The sequence below is a fragment of the Prionailurus viverrinus genome, chromosome B4 (genome assembly GCF_022837055.1).
Source record: "Prionailurus viverrinus isolate Anna chromosome B4, UM_Priviv_1.0, whole genome shotgun sequence".
NCBI lineage: Eukaryota > Metazoa > Chordata > Mammalia > Carnivora > Felidae > Prionailurus > Prionailurus viverrinus.
This window is the reverse complement of record NC_062567.1, coordinates 74,621,564-74,641,527: the sequence shown is the minus strand read 5'-3', so window position 1 is coordinate 74,641,527 and position 19,964 is coordinate 74,621,564. Positions and strand designations below refer to the sequence as shown.

The 19,964-nt window shown below is 38.6% G+C and overlaps 1 protein-coding gene across 12 annotated transcripts in view; it reads right to left on the bottom strand.

Moving 5' to 3' along the window:
* ATF1 (activating transcription factor 1) overlaps positions 1 to 19,964 on the bottom strand; it is an 82,584-nt gene that overhangs the window by 23,809 nt on the left and 38,811 nt on the right. For 7 of the 12 annotated variants that reach the window (XR_007153887.1, XM_047866209.1, XM_047866211.1 and 4 more), the window contains 2 exons: positions 8,920 to 9,039; positions 6,116 to 6,216 (listed from right to left, as the gene is read on the bottom strand). Coding sequence is in view for 10 of the 12 variants with exons in the window: in XM_047866209.1 (XP_047722165.1) it covers positions 6,116 to 6,216; positions 8,920 to 9,039 (221 nt within the window). In the remaining 2 variants the exon portion in view is untranslated. Of the gene's footprint in view, positions 1 to 1,899; positions 1,923 to 6,115; positions 6,217 to 8,919; positions 9,040 to 19,964 lie in introns of those variants that run through there. The other 5 variants (XM_047866216.1, XM_047866218.1, XM_047866217.1 and 2 more) reach the window with 2 other exon arrangements.

The following is a 19,964-nucleotide window of genomic DNA, read 5'->3' as shown; positions in this document are numbered from 1 at the left end:
GTAAGGACTGGGCATTCTGAAACTCTCAGAAAGAAACTAACAAAATTTTTTTCAAATTCATATATCTGAAAAAATATTTGACATGAAATCTAGTTTAAGATTGATGGTTTAATTAAAACAGACATGGCTTTAGAGTTATCGACATTAAATAGAAAACTTTTATTCTACATAAGTTCATGTTATCTCTTACTCTGTCAACAAAAAAATAATAGCTTAGGATAATGGCTGACTTTGTTAAATGTTGAATGAAGTATTTGTACATAATCTACACATAATTATTAGAGACAAATATATGTATGCAAGATAAAAGTTTATCAATGAACTTTTCAGTGATATTATGTCTACTTAAACCGTTTTCTCCAATTTGGGGGTGGCAGAATCTAAAACCTTAGTTTTACTGAGATAGATTAAATGATTTAACTAACACTAAACTCATCAAATACCAAAATCATTTCCAAATAAGATAAAATACTGCAACATTAATAACATTTATCACGGAGAATCCAAAAGATATTTAGATATGTTAATGCTATATTGGACAATTTTAAAGGACATGTTTTTGGAAATTTTGATTTGCAAATTTTAAGAACGCTTTAATTTGCAGTAGAAATTAAGGTTTCTAAGGGTTAAGAAGTCTAATTGCTACATGTAATTAAAGCTAGTAAGAATAAAACATCTCCATGTGCCAGGAAAGATGTGTTAAAAAAGGGCATGAGAAATATATATTTTTTTTGTTCTAAAATGAGGATGGTTGTCTAAAGATGAAAAACATAGGACAAATCAGAATGTAGAAAAAACTGTTGTAGTAGGTTTGTGGCAGAGGAATCTCTGAAAAGCAACTATATCATGTGTGATCCAACTGGTTAAGATTAAAATAATTTTATTTTAAAAAATGAGTTTAAAAAATTTTTTAATGTTTTTATTTATTTTTGAGATAGAGACACAGAATCTGGAGCAGCCTCCAGGCTCTGAGCTGTCAGCACAGAGCCCGATGCAGGGCTCAAACTCACAGATGAGATCATGACCTGAGCTGAAGTTGGACGCTTAACCGACTGAGCCACCCGGGCACCCCTAAAAATGAGTTTTAAAATCAAAAGTAAGCTGGTGTAAAATTAGAATTTGTTATTTTAATAGAGGGAAAGACCAAAGTTCTCTTGGACTTTGGTCTGATTTTGGTAATATTGTGAAAACTCCTTTAAGTTTCAGAATGATCTGTGATCCTGTTTAGGCAAGTGCCTTAGAACCTATATTTGATATTTTTGATGAGTGCCCCAAAATTTAGTTCTATTTTTTTAAGGTTTTATTTATTTATTTTTTTAATTTTTTTTTTCCAACGTTTATTTATTTTTGAGACAGAGAGAGACAGAGCATGAATGGGGGAGGTGCAGAGAGAGAGGGAGACATAGAATCGGAAATTAAGGTTTTATTTTTAAGGAATCTCTATATCCAACATGGGGCTCAAAATTATGACCCTGGGATCGAGTCACATGCTCTACCTATGAAGCCAGCCACACCCAAAATTAAGTTCTAAAGTCTTTTTGATTTGGAATATCCCAAAGGATTTGTTACGCTTATTTGATATTTGACAATGCTTCCCATGTAGTTTACATAAGTAATTCTAAGCCTTCTTTATATTGTATTTTTAAGACTGTGGCCATGTGTGGGTAAGTTGATTTTGCTTCTGCAAAAATGGCCCCTAAATGCCAGACTTCTGCTGTCACGATGTCCTTACAACGTGGCAAAAGCCTGCTCCAAGACGGGCCTCTAGGTTCTTTCTCACTTTCTGGCAAATCTCATTTTTTGGTTTTAACATTTCTTCACCCACCATGGTATAAGAGGACTCCAATTATAAATAAACATTGGTGTGGAGACTTCTAGAAGATTGCAAAAAGAACTTACCATCAATGTCTAACCTGTCAAATCCATAATCCTGGAAATACTTTTTGTTCCCAGAGGCCTCAAAGCAGCTGGACTTCATTCATTTGCCACCTCGTATGGGCTATTAATATTTTCTTGTTAGTGTATGTTTGTTTTCTGGATAGACTGAAGTTTGCCAGTGTGAGGGCATTAGTATTGCAGCAGGGGAAAACAAACAAACAAAACCCTTAGAAAACGTGTTTCCCATATTTGGGCTGTACTTTCCACTGAGGCACGCACTTCACTGGGCAAATCATTCAAGCCTTGATAAAGGCCTTACAAATATCTCGGAATTATCACTGCCCCATCACCCTTAATCATCAGGCAAGGTGGAGAGAACTAATGAAGTTCTCAACATCTCTAAGCTTGCTGAATTCGGCAAGGCGTTGGCCTAAAGTGCTGCCACTGGCTCTGCTCACTATTTGCAATACATTCCATAGGAGACAGTCACAGGCAGACCACTCACTGTCTACCGGTGTACAACTTTCTGCTGATTCCTTGTTGTCTGTCTCATGCTAGTATAACCAGTTACTAGAAGTCTTTAATGTCTTATTCTAAAGCCTATCATCAACAGGTTAAAGAAGCTTTCCCAGACGGTATCAAAGGATCCTGTTGGTCACAGTCTGGAGCCTGGTGACTGGTATTTTGGAAAGGTCATAAAAAAAAACCAGAAACAAACACCCAGCTCTCAAGTCCTGTTAGAAAGTACCTTACCAAGTGCTCCTGACTGCTGACACTGCTGCAAAACTAAAAGGTATTAAGCCCTGGGTAAACACCACACGGCTAAAGAAGGCTCCATCTGGTCTTGTACAGATGCTGGAGATCTCTAAATCAAATTGACAAGAGAGAGAAGTAGCTTACAACAAGGTAGACTGTTTCTATCCAAGACGATGGATCATACTTTTACTGCATTATCTGCTAGGATCCTTAGATCCTCTAGCCAAAGTGGTCCTTGATAACAGACAGACTGTCTTGATTCATCTGTTAGCTGAGAAGGAGTTGTCTGTGCTGTGGCCAACACCACCTACTGTTGTACCAGGATTAATTAACACTTTTGAAAAGTTAAAATTACAAAAGATCACAGAACAAGACATTTGGCTTTAAAAAGTTGACTCCTTCCACGAGGTTCTTTCTTTGACTTACTTGATTTTGACTGGCGTAGGCCTTGGAGACCAAGGCTCTAGAGTGCACTTCAAATATTGAGATTTATTCTTATAGGAATCATAATAATCTGTGTGCGTTGTATTCTCTCAAAAGCTTTAAATGCATGTTCATAGCCACTAACCACCAAACAAATGATCTAAGACTGAAACACGAAGAGAATATGAACCTGAAGCTGTGACCTGTGAATATCACAGACATTAAGCACGTGTACATACACGTCTGAGATCACACAAAAGGAACAACAAAAACTGCGAGAACTTTTGAATGGTAACTGAGAGTGGCACTAATGCCTTAAAATTTGATCACATCTCTAAGCTGAACGTCTGATTAAAAGGAAGGAACTGTTAAAGAGAAAACCACAGCCCTAAATGGCATCACTTAGGTTGAGTCCCCAAACTGGGGGGGTTAGTACTTAATCTAATTGCAGTTTCAACCTTCCCCCCAAAATGTAGTCTTAACTAGTCAGAAAGTTTCAGATCAGCACCAATGAGGTAATTTGTCACATGGGCTTTCTCCATCCCACCAAAGGAAGATGAGAATCTGCAATGATAAGACCTCCTGGCACTTAGGCCTAAGGGAAAGATAACCTTGCCTGGAAAAATTCTTTTACCAATAACTTTTTTGTCCCTCCTTCTTTCCTATATACAAATCTTCCATTTTGTACAACTTCTCAGAGGGGATGGTGCCCTTTAATAGTCAATTGGACCTTCAAATTTACTCACTTAAATTTTGTGAGTATAACAAACAGTATATATATGGTTTTTATGATTATTGGGGGAATATGATATTTATATTATTTCCTACAAATGCACAATACATTAACAAGTACTTTATCCAGGAACTTTTGTGCTGGTAGAGCCCCCCTGTTCGGAACTTAAACTTTAAAAAAAAATTTTTTTTTTTTTAACATTTATTCATTTTTGAGAGAGTGCGAGTGAGGGAGGGGCAGAGAGAGAGGGAGACACAGAATCCGAAGCAGGATCCAGGCTCTCACGAACCGGGAGATTATGACCTGAGCAGAAGTCGGCTTAACTGAGCCACCCAGGCACCCTGGAAATTAAACTTTCATTTGCATTCTTTTGGTGACTGCCTCCAATAATCTAAGGTCATCTAATCAATAACAATATAAGTAATCAATACAGGGATCTAATAAGCCATTCCTTATCTCACATATTTCTGTCTGCTATAATTCTTTGCATTTTGTTTTTAAACTACACAAATTAATCATTACTGTTCTAAAAATCAAAGGTTCTAAAAAGTAAAAAATCAATGAATGTTTTAGTTTACCACTCTTTCTTATATTCACATTCCTTCCATTTGGACTCATTTTTCTTCTTCCTGAGGTGTAACCTTTAGTAAATTCTTAAATCAGTTTGAAATGAATTTTATTTCACCATTATTTTGGAGTGATTGTTCCATCGGGTATAAAATTCCAGAGCAATAGTTACTTTCTCTTGTTAAAGATTTTATAGTCCATTGTCTTCTAATATTACCTTCAAAAACCTATTAGCCTAATGGTCATTCTTTTCAAGGTAATTTACCTTTTTTCGTTAGAAGATTTTAAGATCTTACTGTTATCTTTGGTGTTTTCCAGTTATTTATTTAATAAGTTAATCTACAAGTTATTAATTTATTTAATAATTAATCTAGGGGCACCTGGGTGACTCACTTGGCTGAGCATCTGACTTCTGATTTCAGCTCAGGTCATGATCTCAGGTCATGATCTCACAGTTTGTGGGTTAAAGGTCTGCGTTGGGCTCTGCGCTGACAGCATGAAGCCTGCTTGGGATTCTCTCTCTTCTCTTCCCTGCTTGCACTCTTTCCTTTCCTTTATCCTTTTCTGTCTCCCTTTCCTCCTACCTTCTAGTTTTGTTCAACAAGTAATTATTGAGCATCTACTCTTGTATGATTGCTTTACAGTGCAAAAACTTATTTAAGAGCACAGCCCATGAGCGCCTGGGTGGCTCAGTTAGGTGTGCGACTTCAGCCCACATCATGATCTTGCGGTTTGTGAGTTCAAGCCCTGCACTGGGCTCTATGTTGACGGTGCAGAGCCTGAAGCCGGCTTCAGATTCTGTGTGTGTCTCTCTCTCTCTTCCCCTCCCCTGCTCATGCTCTCTCTCAAAAATAATAAGCATTAAAAAATTTTTAAAAAACACCACAACCTAGGGGCGTCTGGGTGGCTCAGTCAGTTGAGCATCTGACTTCAGCTTAGGTCATGATCTTGCAGTTTGTGAGTTCGAGCCCCGCGTCAGGCTCTGTGCTGACAGCTCAGAGCCTGAAGCCTGCTTCAGATTCTGTGTCTCCTTCTCTCTCTGCCCCTCTCCCACTTGTGCTCTGTTTCTGTCTCTCAAAAATAAATAAATGTAAAAAGAAAAATTAAAAAAAAACCCAGCACAGTCTATGTATTATTATTTTTTTAGTTATCTCTACAGGCAACATGGGGCTTAAACTCACAACCCTAAGATCAAGAGTTGCATTTTCTTTTGACTGAGCTAACTAGGTACCCCTGGCCCATGTATTATTAATTGGAATCCCAACAGGATGAGATAAATACTGTAACAAGGGTCAGTAAAAAGAATGCCACAGAAGAAAGACATAACTTGGTCTTGGGAGTTGGAATAAAGGTAATCAGAAGACTTCTAGGAGAAAATAAGGCTTAAAGTATGTGCAGGAATTATGCAGAATGCAGAAAAATGTGTTTCAGCAAAGGGACAAGACGAAGGCCCAGAGTTAGGAAGCTAAGAAAGGGAACACAAAGCAGTTCAATTCCTAAAATCTATAGTCATGTTGCTTTTAAAGTTAACTATCTAAAAGTAAATATGGAAATCTAGTGCTTTGCCAGAAGGTAAGATTAAATTCCTCTTCAGCACAGCAATTTAGGCCCTTCATAGTCTGGCTCAAATCTCTCGCTCTTAACATTTCCCATGCTATACGGACACATGCTCCCTCTTTATATAGTTTGCTTTGCACAGCACCATTCCAACTTATTGGTTATAGAACACACACAGGATCCAAAATGCCGAGTACTCACCTGTAAGATGGGCGCCGTGCTAGGATCCCGTGGGCTTTCTGTGAAGAGCCTATACTGTCTGATGAGTCCTGAGACTCCTCACTTTCTGATAAAGATGACACCTGAAAAACAGAACTGGTTTTATGGTGATAAACAATGCAGGTGGAAAACAATTTAATCTTACTTTCAGAAAATACGATCTGTCTTCCTGCCAACCAAATTCATTTGTCATTAAATCTACGGTCTAAAATAAAGGAGCAAATGAAAAAACAAAATTTATTTCAAGAGCCCAAACTAATTAAAGGAATGTACAATACAGCATGCTCAGAACAAAGAAGAAAGTCTATCCCTAAATAAAGCAAATACTAGAGTTATAAAGGCCAGTCTCTGATTTCCACCCTATTTCTATACTGATAAAAAAATGATGCTCAGTTTTTTAAATCATTAATCTGATTTGGACTCCAGACATGCTCATTTTGAAGTGCTACTAGATATCCAACTATTATCAAATTATTAGATAATAACATTGCAGAGACTGCTAAATATACAAGACTTTAGGTCAGGCATGAGGTCTTGGGCTAGACATATAAACTTGGGAGTCACAGCTCTCTAGGTAGTCCATAAAGCCCTAAGACTGGATGGGCTCAATACACAGAGAAGATGACGAAGAAGAAAACCCAGGAACATTCTAACATTAACAGGTTGGGAAGAAGGGGACGAACCAGCAAATAAGACCAAGAATAAGCCACCACTGAGGCAGGAAAAATACCAGGTAAGTGACGTGTCCTAGACAGCTAGCAAAAGCAGTGTATCAAAGAGAATGATCAACCATGTTAAGTACTGCTAACAGATGAAATAAAACAAGGACTGAGAACAGACCATTATGTATAGCAAGATGGAGTTCACTGGCAAGGGCAGGTATAAGCACATGCAACTTAGAAAACTGTACTAATTAGGCTTCATCTCACTTCACAAATACCTGTAAAGCACTGAGTGCATAGCATATAGCAAGGACATATTAAATGGTAACTGTTAATAATAAATCCTATAAAATTATGTCAACACGATAATAACCACATGCAAGTTTTAAACTATAACAGTATCTTTTTTTTTTATGTCATTCATTTTTGAGATACAGAGACAGGGCGTGAGTGGGGGGGGGGGGGGGGAGGGGGGGAGGGAGACACAGAATCCGAAGCAGGCTCCAGGCTCTGAGCTGTCAGCACAGAGCCCGACGCAAGGCTAGAACCTATGCACGGTGAACCATAACCTGAGCCAAAGTCGGATTAACCAACTGAACCACCCAGGTGCCCCTACAGTATAATTAAGAAAATAAGTTATTTTCGATTTTTAGAATGTATTAAATTTCCCAATATTTGTCCAAAGTTGCACTATGGATAGATTTTTTACTTCATCTTTATTTTAATGTTTATTATTTACTTTTGAGAATCAGAGCCTGAGTGGGGGAGGGTTAGAGAGACAAGGAAATACTTCATCTTTATTTTAAAAAATAAAATAACACAATCAGGTTTCTAGAAAGGACCTAACAAATCAGTGCTGTACATTACTATCTACAGAAAGCCTTCCCCAATCAGATGTAGATCTTAAATTTCTATAAATCTGTTTTACATTCTATAATCTCCCTGAAAAACAAGTTCTAATGTACAGCTATTTACATTTTATATTAAAATCTGTATCTTTTGGCAGAAAAGAATGATCACAACCCAAAGTAATTAAGAGATATGTCCCTTCCATATTTCCTCAAGCATCATGGATTTCCATTTCTAACCTAAACCCTTAACTATTTTCACTGTCCCTAAATTTACTCCAAAGTGTCCCACTGAACTCAAGAAATAATTTCTGGAACTAAGAGTTTACTTATATAATTAAGATCAAGTATTTCTATTTAACGACTAGCAACTAAGAGTAAAAACTCACAAATCCATGCAGTTGTCACCTTTCAAATAGAAAAATCACATAAACATGCAGCTCTAGAGCTGACAGCACCACCAGATACTAAATAGTCAGGAGGAAGAAATGAGGGATGACCAGAGGCATTTGGAGCCTCACAAGAGCCCGAAGATAAAATGGGGAGAAAGAGTAGAAGGAAAAAGAACCCAGGATCACCTTTTCCTTCCTGCTCCTGTCAGCTGGTAATATGAAGGTACATAGATATAAATAAGAACTTGCCTCTACTATGAGAACGCTCTTATTTGACTTCCACAAAGCATAAAGTAGGTACTTTTTTTTTTTTTTTTTAAACTTTGTTGACACTAACACCATCACCCTTGCTTCAGAATTCTCTTTCTCATGAAAGATACCACTGGGACAAAAAGATTCTGTCTCTTAAAGTCCTTCATTTCCAAGCAATAAATTCCCCCCAAATTGCTTTCCTTTTTCACTGGGTAGTCCATACATGAAATTAGAAATTCACAAACTTTTCTATTTGCCTCATTTGTTCTATAGCCTAATTTTTTAAATTTTTTTTCAACGTTTTTATTTATTTTTGGGACAGAGAGAGACAGAGCATGAACGGGGGAGGGGCAGAGAGAGAGGGAGACACAGAATCGGAAACAGGCTCCAGGCTCCGAGCCATCAGCCCAGAGCCTGACGCGGGGCTCGAACTCACAGACCGCGAGATCGTGACCTGGCTGAAGTCGGACGCTTAACTGACTGCGCCACCCAGGCGCCCCTATAGCCTAATTTCTAAGACAACTTTACTATCTTGGTTTATAATATTGTAACTATAGCAACTTCAATTGTGTCCAAAGACTTAGTGTATAAAAGTCCCTTCTCTCAACCACTAAGTCTTTGAATTTCTGTACCGTTTGCACGTGTGGTGGGTGAATTACAGAAGACTGAGCTGTCTGGATGACCCCCTGAACCTGTACTTGCTCTCCAGGAAGAGGTATAATTGTCACTGGTGCAGATCCTCTTAATGCCATCTAAGAACAAATAAAAATTCAATTAACATATTATACCTATGCATATAAGATAACTGAGTTCTTAACACTGGAAAACATAGTTCAGAGCTTATTATATTTAACCACATCTAGTAACATTAAGTATCTTCTATGGGTCAGAGACTGTACTAGGGGGTTGACGTTACAAACTATAACAAACACAATAAGAACTGTAATAGAAGAGGAAAAGCAGAAAATACCGTTTGAGCAAAGAAAGGGTGCTACTTCATCTGGGTCTTGAAGGATAAACAATTCACTGAAGTTGTATATGGGGGGTGGGGGGGGTTGGGAGGTATCTGGGGCAGAGAACTGATTGTGCAAAAAATGTGGAGGCTGCTTAGAACATGTTATTCTGGGGCGACTGGGTGACTCCACTGGTTAAGCATCCAACTTCGGCTCAGGTCACTATCCCATGGTTTGTGAGTTCAAGCCCTGGGTCGGGCTCTGTGCTGACAGTTCAGAGCCTGGAACCTACTTCAGATTCTGTGTCTCCCTCTTTCTCTGCCCCTTGCTCCCTTGCTTGTGATCTGTCTCTCAAAAATAAATAAACATTAAAAAAAAAAAAATTTAGATGGGTGCCAGGCTGGCTCAGTCAGTTAAGCATCCAACTTTGGCTCTGGGTGGCTCAGTCAGTTAAGCATCTAACTTCAGCTCAGGTCATGATCTCATAGTCCAGGAGCTCGAGCCCTGCACTGGGCTTTGTGCTGAGAGCTCAGAGCCTAGATTCTGCTTCAGATTCTGTGTCTCCCTCTCTTCTCTCTGTCCCTCCCCCGCTTGTGCTTTGTGTCTGTGTGTGTGTCTCTCTCTCTCTAAGTAATAAAGAAACATTTTAAAAAATTGTAACGTTATTCTGAAAAGATCTGGCTGAAAACCAATCCAGAGATCAAGAGTCAAAAAGTCAGAGAAATATCAACTTTGTGTGGTGTTTTTAAAGAAAAAAAAAAAAAAATCAAATATTTAAAAATAAATAATTCAATTATGAGATTATAATTTATTTCTATAGAAATCCGATGGGATGTCATGGAAATACCACAATAAAATGCTAAGCCAAGAAAGGCCCACCCATCAACCTTCAAGGCTCAGGTTCTCTCTCTTCCAAGAAGCTTTCTAATATTTTCAGTTAACAATGATCTCTCACCTTCCTGTGGACTACTCTGGTCCATACCATCCATCTTAGAGTTAAATAACAAAATCCAAGGCTGCTTCTCAGGTCTTATAAATCAACTTCCTGACTGCTCCCTTCTTTTTTTGTTTGCATAAAGCCCCAAAACAATGCCTTATTCCCTTTCATTGAAGGTTCTTTTCCCCTTCCCAAGATGGGATTAAATTCCAGCCTCATCATCCCCCAAAATGCGCAGGTCATGAAATTTTGTATATAAAATTTTATCCGGGTACTGAGAACTGCAAACTGCCACACAAACGATTTCCATCAACCCCTCTCATCACACACTAAAAGACATAAACCAAATTCTAGAACTGCTTTTATCAGCTTACGGCCATGTCCCTAGGATGACTCCAGCCCCCTTAAAATGCCTGCCCGAGAAAGCTCAATGCTGCCAAAAAATGTACTGTTTGTTCCAGTTAAAACCTAAGGCCCCTGACCGCACTTTGCTTACAGTGCTTACTTTAAGAAACTTAGAGTTGTAAATCCTTTCTCTGATTCTTGAGATATAAATCTTCCATAACCCAGAAATGTCTCCTCTCAAGACCTGGGAGCCATCCCTTTGAAATGTAATCATCAGCAAGATTAGAGCCCTCGTCTCCCAGTCTCTGGGAGAGTAGGAGGGTAACTTTGATAAGCATCAATTAGCAAACACAGACGTCCTAATCACAGCGACCAACCTCCCATCCTAACATCTTCGGTACTTGTCCTTTAGCACACCCTGGCATTTAAAAAGTACCTTTTGTTTCAGCAGATTTGAGCTCAATTTTTGCGGCACTCTCTCTTCTCTACTGCCTTCATCTGAATGAAGCATGTCTTGCTACCTTTAACATACGTCTGGCTCTTTCTCTTTGACAGCACCCCATTAGGGGGACACAAATATTAAAGAGTTAAAATAGGATTCACAAATCTTAAGAGTCCAGCTCTAGAGTGACCATTACACTCAGAGAAAATAAATGAAGGTCGTCTTATGTTTCAGATGCCAACTGAAGCCAACCATTCAACTAATGGGGAAAGCTTGTGGTGCAATTAATTTACATTTCTACAAGATAAAAGCAATCATTCATTCAGGGTTTCTGGCAATCCTTGTGATTTTGTGCAGATTGTGGGTCTGGCAGGTGGAAAAAAGGCACCAGATTTTGTTTCAGGTATTAGTAATCCCTCACCCTTGTTATCACAGTTCTAACCTCACAAAATACTCATTATTCAGGGTCCCAAAGGCCAGTGTTTTCCTACTCCCACTCTCAAACTTCATAATCTAAATCCTGAGATCACTCTGAAAAGAGAAAAAGAAGGAGCTGGTCCCCCAATTTTAACATGAGGTTGAAACACAGATGGGGCGCCTGGATGGCTCAGTCAGTAAGTGTCTGACTCCGGCTCAGGTCACGATTTTGTGGTCTGTGAGTTCAAGCCCCGCATCAGGCTCTGTGCTGACAGCTTAAAGCCTGGAGCCTGTTTCAGATTCTGTGTCTCCCTCTCTCTGACCCTCCCCCCCTTCATGCTCTGTCTCTCTCTGTCTCAAGAATAAATAAACGTTAAAGTCTTTTAACTCTGAAAGGCACACAGGCTTTAGAGACAGATAGCCTTGGGCTGATTTTCAGCTAAAGGCACTCACTAACTCTGCAAATTACTTTACCTTTCAGGACCTTAGCTTCCTCCTTTGAAAATGGAACTAATATCTTTTACACAGTTATAATGAAGATTAAATGAGTAATAAGGTAAAAACAAAGGGCGGAGGGAAACAGTGAAGAGAAAGAGCCTACATATATTGTCTCTTATTTGGATCCTGGCTCAATAAACTGTTGACAAATATATATGTGCGGATGTGAGAAAGATGGCAGAGTGGAAGGCTCCTGAGCTCATGTCACTCCACAGACACATGAAGATAACAGCTCCATCTGCGCAACTAACTGAACACGGCCTAAAGACTGGCAGAATAGACCTTCCGCAGTTAAATCAGAGAGAGGAGGCCACCTTGAAAAGGGTAAGAGGAGCAGAGAGGGGGTTGAGAACCAACCCCACTGAGGAGACTAATCACAAATGGGAGAGACCCCACAAGCACTGAGAAGCAAGAGGATCACACCCCAGACCAGGTACCCCATGTGCTGGGGACCACGATGGGAAGAGAAGCCTCTCTAACAACTGGCTTTGAAAACCAGTGGGGCTTAACTTTGGGAGCTTTAAAAATCAGTGTGACTTAACTTGAGGTACTTTAAAAATCTGGGCTTAACTCTGGGAGAGCTGGAGGGAGATAGGAAACTGTAAAGAGCCAGCATAATAAATAACCCTGCCTGAGACACAGCATAGAAGCAGCCGTTTGAAAAATGCCTGGGGTACACGTGAAGGAGATAGACTTACTTACTAAAGGGGCAAGGCTCTTCCAGAGATTTCTCCAAGAACAAAAGTGAAGGCGAATGACATGAGCTGGACACTTGCAGGAACCAGTGCTAACTTTACCAGCACCATGTGCCCCACCCCGGTGTTCTCCAGCAAATAGGCCCCATCCACCCACATGCCTCAGGGGGCGTCCCTCAGAAGTAGCTCCCGCCCCACCACACCTGGCAAGCAGCCCCAGCAGAGACTGATGCTACTCCAAAGTGACTCCTGCAGGAGAGAGGGGAAGACGGCTACACATGCAAGTGTGCACGCCGTTTGGGCTGCAAGCCTTTTAGCTGGCCACAGCGGGAGAAAAATCCTGCCCATCAGTGTGCCCCCAACTGTGACAGACTGATGGGAGACATCTACCCTGAATGTTGACCCACCCACCAACCAAAACCCCTCAAGTGGCTGAGCACAGAGAAAGCCCTTTGGTGGGCCCGCAGCTGTGGCAGAGAGACTAACCGCAGCCAGCTAGCAGGACTGCTGGCCATGTGCACCTCCTGCCTGTGGAGGCATCAGACCCCTCAACGCTGCAGGGACCAAACCCTGCCCCGTGAGCCCACAACAGGAAAGATGGGTCACTGCAATCAACTGGGTTGAAGGCAAACAGGACTCAGCCACAACAAAAGGGTGCACACGGCCCACATACATAGGAGACACCGTTGGAGCACCTGGCTCTAGAGACAAGGGAACATTTTGCTACAGGGCACCACAGGATCTCTTCTACACAAGGCCACTACTTTTAAGACCAGGAGACAGAGCAGACCTCTCTAATACATACAAATAATAAACACTGAGAGTTAGACAAATGAGGAGACAAAGGAATATGTCCCAAAGGACAAAATCAGAGCAAAAGAGCTAAAAGAAACAGGAATAAACAATATGCCTGATAAAGAATTTGAAGTAATAATCATAAAGACACTCACTGGACTTCACAAAAGAGTTATTTTATTTTATCAGAATAAAGAGAAAGGAATCCCAGCCTAACACTAAAGAAAGCCATCTAACCACAAGGGAAGAGATCAAGAGAAGAAAGTAAAAGAGAAGGACTACAAAAACAACTGGAAAACAAGTAACAAAATACCAATAAATACATACCCATCAATAATTACTTTAATGTAAATGAACTTAATGCCCCAAACCAAAGACACAGTGTGACTGAACAGATTTTAAAAAAGACCCACCTGGGGCACCTGGGTGGCTCAGTCGGTTAAGTATCCAGTTAAGCATCGACTTTGGCTCAGGTCATGATTTCACAGTTCGTGAGTTCAAGCCCCATGTTGGGCTCTGTGCTGATAGCTTGGAGCCTAGAGCCTGCTTTGGAATCTGTGTCTCCCTCTCTCTGCCCATCCCCCACTCACGCTCTGTCTCTCAAAAATAAACATTAAAAAAAATTCAAAATAGGAAGAAAAAAAAAGACCCACCTATTTGGTGCCTACAAGACATTCATTTCAGACCAAAAGACACATGTAGACTGAAAGTGAAGGGCTAGAAAAACATGTACCATGCAAAAGGAAGTGAAAAGAAAAAGGCCAGGATAGCGATACTTCTATCACACAAAATAGACTTTAGAACAAAGACTGTAGCAAAAGACAAAGGACACTACATAATGATAAAGGGGAAAAAAACCAACAAGAGGATATAACAACTGTAAGTATCTATACACTCAACATAAAGGCAACTAAATACATAAAGCAATTAACAGACATAAACAGAGAAAAAGGACAGTAATATAATTAGTAAGGGACTTCAACACGCCACTTAAATCAATGGATAGATCATCCAGACACAACAGAAAATCAACAGGGACACTGGCTTTGAATGACATAATAGACCAGATGGACCCAACAGATATATACACAACATTCCGTCCAAAACAAGCAGAATACACATTTTTTTTTAGTGCACATGCAACATTCTCCAGGACACATCACATTTTAGGACAAAATGAAACAATAAATTCGAGAAGACTGAAATCATATCAAGCATCTTTTCAAACACAACTGTATGAAGAAAAAACACAAAATGAACACAAATTATGTGAAGGCTAAATAACATGCTACCAAACAATAGGTCGACCAAGAAATCAAAGAAGAAAAAAAAAAATACAGAGACAAATGAAAATGAAAACACAACAGTCCAAATTCTCTGAGATGCAGCAGAAGTAGTTCTAAGAGGGAAGTACATAGCAAAACAGGCCTACCTCAAGAAAAACAAAAAATCTCAAATAAACAACCTAAACTTACACCAGAAAACTAGAAAAAGAACAGAGCCCAAAGCTAGAAGAAGGAAGGAAATACAAAGATTATATCAGCAATAAATGAAATAGAAACTTGAAAAAAAAAAATAGAAAAGATCAATGAAACCAGGAACTGATTCTTTGAAAAGATAAAACAAAATTGATAAACGTTTAGCCAGATTCATCAGGAGAAAAAAAATGCAGGACTCAAAATCAGAGATGAAGAGAAATAACGGACACCACAGAGATTATAAGAGAATTATTAGAAGAGATTATAAGGATTATAAGAGAATATTATGAAAATGTATGTGCCAACAAATCAGACAACCTAGAAAGTGGATAAATTCCTAGAAACATATAATCTTCCAAAATAAAGAGTAACAAATAGAAAATTTGAACAGACTGATTACTAATGATACTGAGTCAGTAATAAAAAAAAACTCCCAACAAACAAACGTCAAGGACCAACTGGCTTCACTGGTGAATTCTACCCAACATTTAAAGAGTTAACAACTATTCTCCTCAAACTATTCCAAAAAAATAGAAGAGGAAAAGAAGCTTCCAAATTCACTCTATGAGGCCAGCATTATCCTGATACCAAAACCAGACAAACTCTACAAAAAAAGAAAACTACAAGCCAATAGCTCTGATGAACATAGATGCAAACGCCCTCAACAAAACAAAACACTGGCAAACTGAATTCAAGGATACATTAAAAGCAATCATTTACCAAAATCAAGCAGGATTTATTCCAGGATGCAAGGGTGTTCACGATTTGCAAATCAATCAGCATGATACATCACATAATAAGAGAAAGGATAAAAGCCATATTATCATCTCAACAGATGCCAAAGAGTATTTGACAAAATACAATAACCATTCATGCTAAAAACTCTTGACAAAGATTTAGAGAGAACATACCTCAACACAATAAAGGCCATGTATGACAAACCTACAGCTAACATCATATTCAATACTGAAAAATAGAGCTTTTCCTCTAAAGCCTGGGAACAAGACAAAGATGTCCACTCTCACAACTTTTATTCAATATAGTACTGGGAGTCCTACCCACAGCAATCAGACAAGAAAAATTAATAAAAGGCATTCAAATTGATAAAGAAGAAGTAAAAACAGCACTATTTGCAGATGACATGATACTACATATAGAAAACCCTAAAGACTCCACCAAAAAACTATTAGAACTGATAAAATTCAGTAAAGCTGTAGGATGGAAAACTAATATACAGAAAATATACCAGAAATATACAAAATATACAGAAATCTGCTGCATTTCTATACAATAATGATGAAATAGCAGAAAAAGAAAACAATTCCATTTACAATTCTATCAAAAATAATAAAATATTGGGGCACCTGGCTGGTTCAGTCAGTATAGCATGTGACACTTGATCTCAGGGTTGTCGGTGTGAGCCCCATGATGAATGTAGAGATTACTTGAAAACAAAAAAAAATCTTTACAACAACAACAATGGGGCTCCTAGGGTGGCTAAGTCAGTTGAGCGTCTGACTCTTGATTTCAGCTCAGGTCATGATACCAGGGTCATGGGATCGAGCTCCACATCAGGCTCCTTGCTGAGTGTGGAGCCTGCTTGAGATTCTTTCTCTCTCTCTCTGCTCCTCTCCCCTACTCTCTCTCTAAAATAAAAAACAACAACTTTGTACCCATTAAACAATAATTTCCTATACCCCTCCTCCTAACTCTTTGGCAAGCCCTTGGCAACCACCATTAAAACCACCACCACCACCACCTAGGGATAAACTTAACCAAGGAGGTGAAAAACTTGTACTCTGAAAACTATAAAACACTGATAAAAATAAATTGAAATGACACAAACAAATGGAAAAATATGACATGTTTATTGACTGGAAGAATATTGTTAAAATGTTCGTACTACCCAAAGCAATTTATAAATTCAATGCAATCCCTATCAAAATACCCACAGCATTTTTCACAGAACTAGAATAAACAATCCTAAAATCTGTATGGAACCACAAAAGACTCCAAACACCCAAAGAGATCCTGAGAAAGAATAACAAAGCTGAAGGAACCCAGATTTCAAAATATATTACAAAGCTATCATAATCATATATCAACAGAACAAAGAGTCCAAAAATAAACCCACACTTATATGGTCAATTAACCTACTACAAAGGAAGACTATGTAACGGAGAAAAGATAGCGTCTTCAACAAATAGTGCTGAGAAAACTGTATAGCTACGTGCAACAAATTGAAACTGGACCACTTTCTTTTACCACACATAAAAGTAAACTCACAATGAATTAAATACCTAAATGTGACCTGAAACTAACTATAAAACTCCGGCAATAACATTGGCTTTAGCAACATTTTTCTAGATATGTCTCCTCAGGTAAGGGAAACAAAAGCAAAAATAAACTATTGGAAACGTACCAAAATTAAAAACTTTTGCACAGCAAAGGAAATCATTAACACTAATTGATTAGTGGGTTGAAAAGGCAACCCACTGAAATGGAGAAGATATTTGAAAATGATCCCTGATAAGGGATTAATATCCAAAATAAATAAAGAAGTTCTACAATTCAAAACCAAAACCACAAATAACCGGAGTAAAAAAACTGTACATCTGAATAAACATTTTTTTTCAAAGATATACAGGTGTCCAACAGACACATTAAAAAATTATCAATATCACTAATAATCAGAGAAATGCAAATCAAAACCACAATGAGATATCATTTTATGCCTGTCAGATGTAGAATCAAGAAGACAAGAAATCACAAGTGTTGGTGAGGATGTGAAGAAAAACGAACGTATGCACTGCTGGCGGGAACATAAATTGGTACAGGAACTATGGGAAACAGTATGGAAGTTCCTTAAAAAATGAAAAGTAAAATACTGTATGATCCAGTAATTCCACTACTGGGTATTTACCCAAAGAAAACAAAGACACTAATTCAAAAAGATAGATGTACCTCTATGTTTTTGCAGCATTATTTACAATAGTGAAGGTATGGAAGCAACCCAAGTGTCCACAGACAGATAAAATGGAAAGAGAAGATGTGATATATACACACAATGGAATGGTACTCAGCCATAAAAAAGAATGAGATCTTGACATGTGTGACAGCATGGATGGACCCAGAGGATATTATGCTAAGTGTAGTAAATCAAACATAAAAAGACAGAGATTGTATGATTTCACCTTTATGTAGAATAGAAAAAACAGACTCTAAAATACAGAGAACTGATGGTTGCCAGAGGGGAGGTTGGAGGAGGATGGATTGAATTAGATAAAGGGGATTAAGAGGTAAAAACTTTCAGTTATAAAATAAATAAGTCAAGGGGATGTAAAGTAAGCATAGGTAATATAGTCATTAATATTGTAGTAACATTGTTTGGTGACAAATGGTGACTACACATCACGATAAGCAGTGAGTGATGTATAGTACTACTGAATCAGGAGCACCTGTGGGATCGAGCCTTGTGTCAGCCTCCTTGATGAGCATGCAGCCTGCTTGGGATTCTTGCTCTCTCTCCCTCTGCCCCTCTCCCTGTCTGGTGTACTCTTTTGTTTTCTCTAAAATAAAAATTAAAAAAAAAAAAGAACTACTGAATCAATATGTTGTACATCTGAAACTAATATGACATTGTATGTTAATTTTACTTCAATTAAAAAAAATTTTTTTGGGAGAAAGCAAGAGAGTGCACGAGTGGGTGAGAGGGGTGGGGGGGGAGGGGAGCAGAGAGAGAGAGAGAGAGAAAGAGAGACCAGAAAGAGAGGGGGGAGAATCCCAGATGCAGGGTTCAATCCTATGACCCTGGGATCATGACCTGAGCAGAAATCAAGAGTTGGGACACTCAACCAACTAAGCTACCTAGGCACTCTTAAATTTTTTTAAGTATGTGTGTGCACATACAATAAATAACAATCAGGTAATAAATAACAATCAGGAAAATCTTAAACACTGAATGGATATTTGGCAATATTAAGTAATAATTCCTTTAGGTGTGACGATAGTATTGTGGTTTTGGTTTTTTAAAAGGAGTCCTCATAATTCAGAGAAATGTATTGAACTACTGAAGGCTAAAATGATGATATTTAGGATCTGTTTCAATATAATCCATTTGGTTGGTGGGGTAGGTAGGGGGAGGACAAGAAGCCCTGAGTTAATAAATGCTCAAAGTGGGTCATAAGAGCCATATAACGTCTTATTCTGGGGGCACCTGGGTAGTTCAGTAGGTTAAGTCTCCGACTCAGCTCAGGTCATGATCTCATAGTTCGTGAGTACAAGCCCCACACTGGGCTCGCTGTTGTCAGCACAGAGCCTGTGCTGACAGCTCAGAGCCTGGAGCCTGCTTCAGACTCTGACTCCCTTTCTCTATGCCCCTCCCCTGCTTGTGTTCTGTCTTTTAATATACATACATACATACATACATACATACATATATATACATAAATATCTTATTCTGAATATGTTTTAAATTGTCCATAGTAAGTTTTTTGAAAAGTACCCAGCACAATAGTGACCACAACAGTGGTTGGCCCTATTTAGCTGCAGAGCCCAGTGCTCTTTTCCAAGACACCCTGTGCCTCCTGATGCCAAGTAAAGAGTTTACAACCTCTCACTCTATGTTCTCAGTTTGCTTCCAACATATCAAGTATATTTGTTTTGCTTTTTCATTTCAAGGAAAAAGAAGAAACAAGACTGTTTTGACATTTGAAATTATGATTTGTTAATTACTATAGCATCAACGGTGGCATATCCTTAAGTCCAGGGTATCTGCTCAGTTCTTAATGGACTGGAGCCATTAATTCAAAATACAAATGAAAAATAAAATGAACCAGATAATTACATCTAAGTTTGTTATTTAATGTAAAGATAATTTAACCATAACTTTGTGGTTTTAAATTTTTTTCTGTAATTAAGTGTATGCTGTACTTGCTCCAAAATGTCACTCTTCCTAAGTCTCAAAAGATTCAAATGATCTTTGGAAAGTTAGGATTTACACATGGTAAACAGAAGTGACTGGATAAGAATTCACATTCAACTACATGCTTTCAGAATGCCAAATCCATGTATCTCCTATACACCTACCTACTTAATAGTTTTCTTTAAAGTATCTC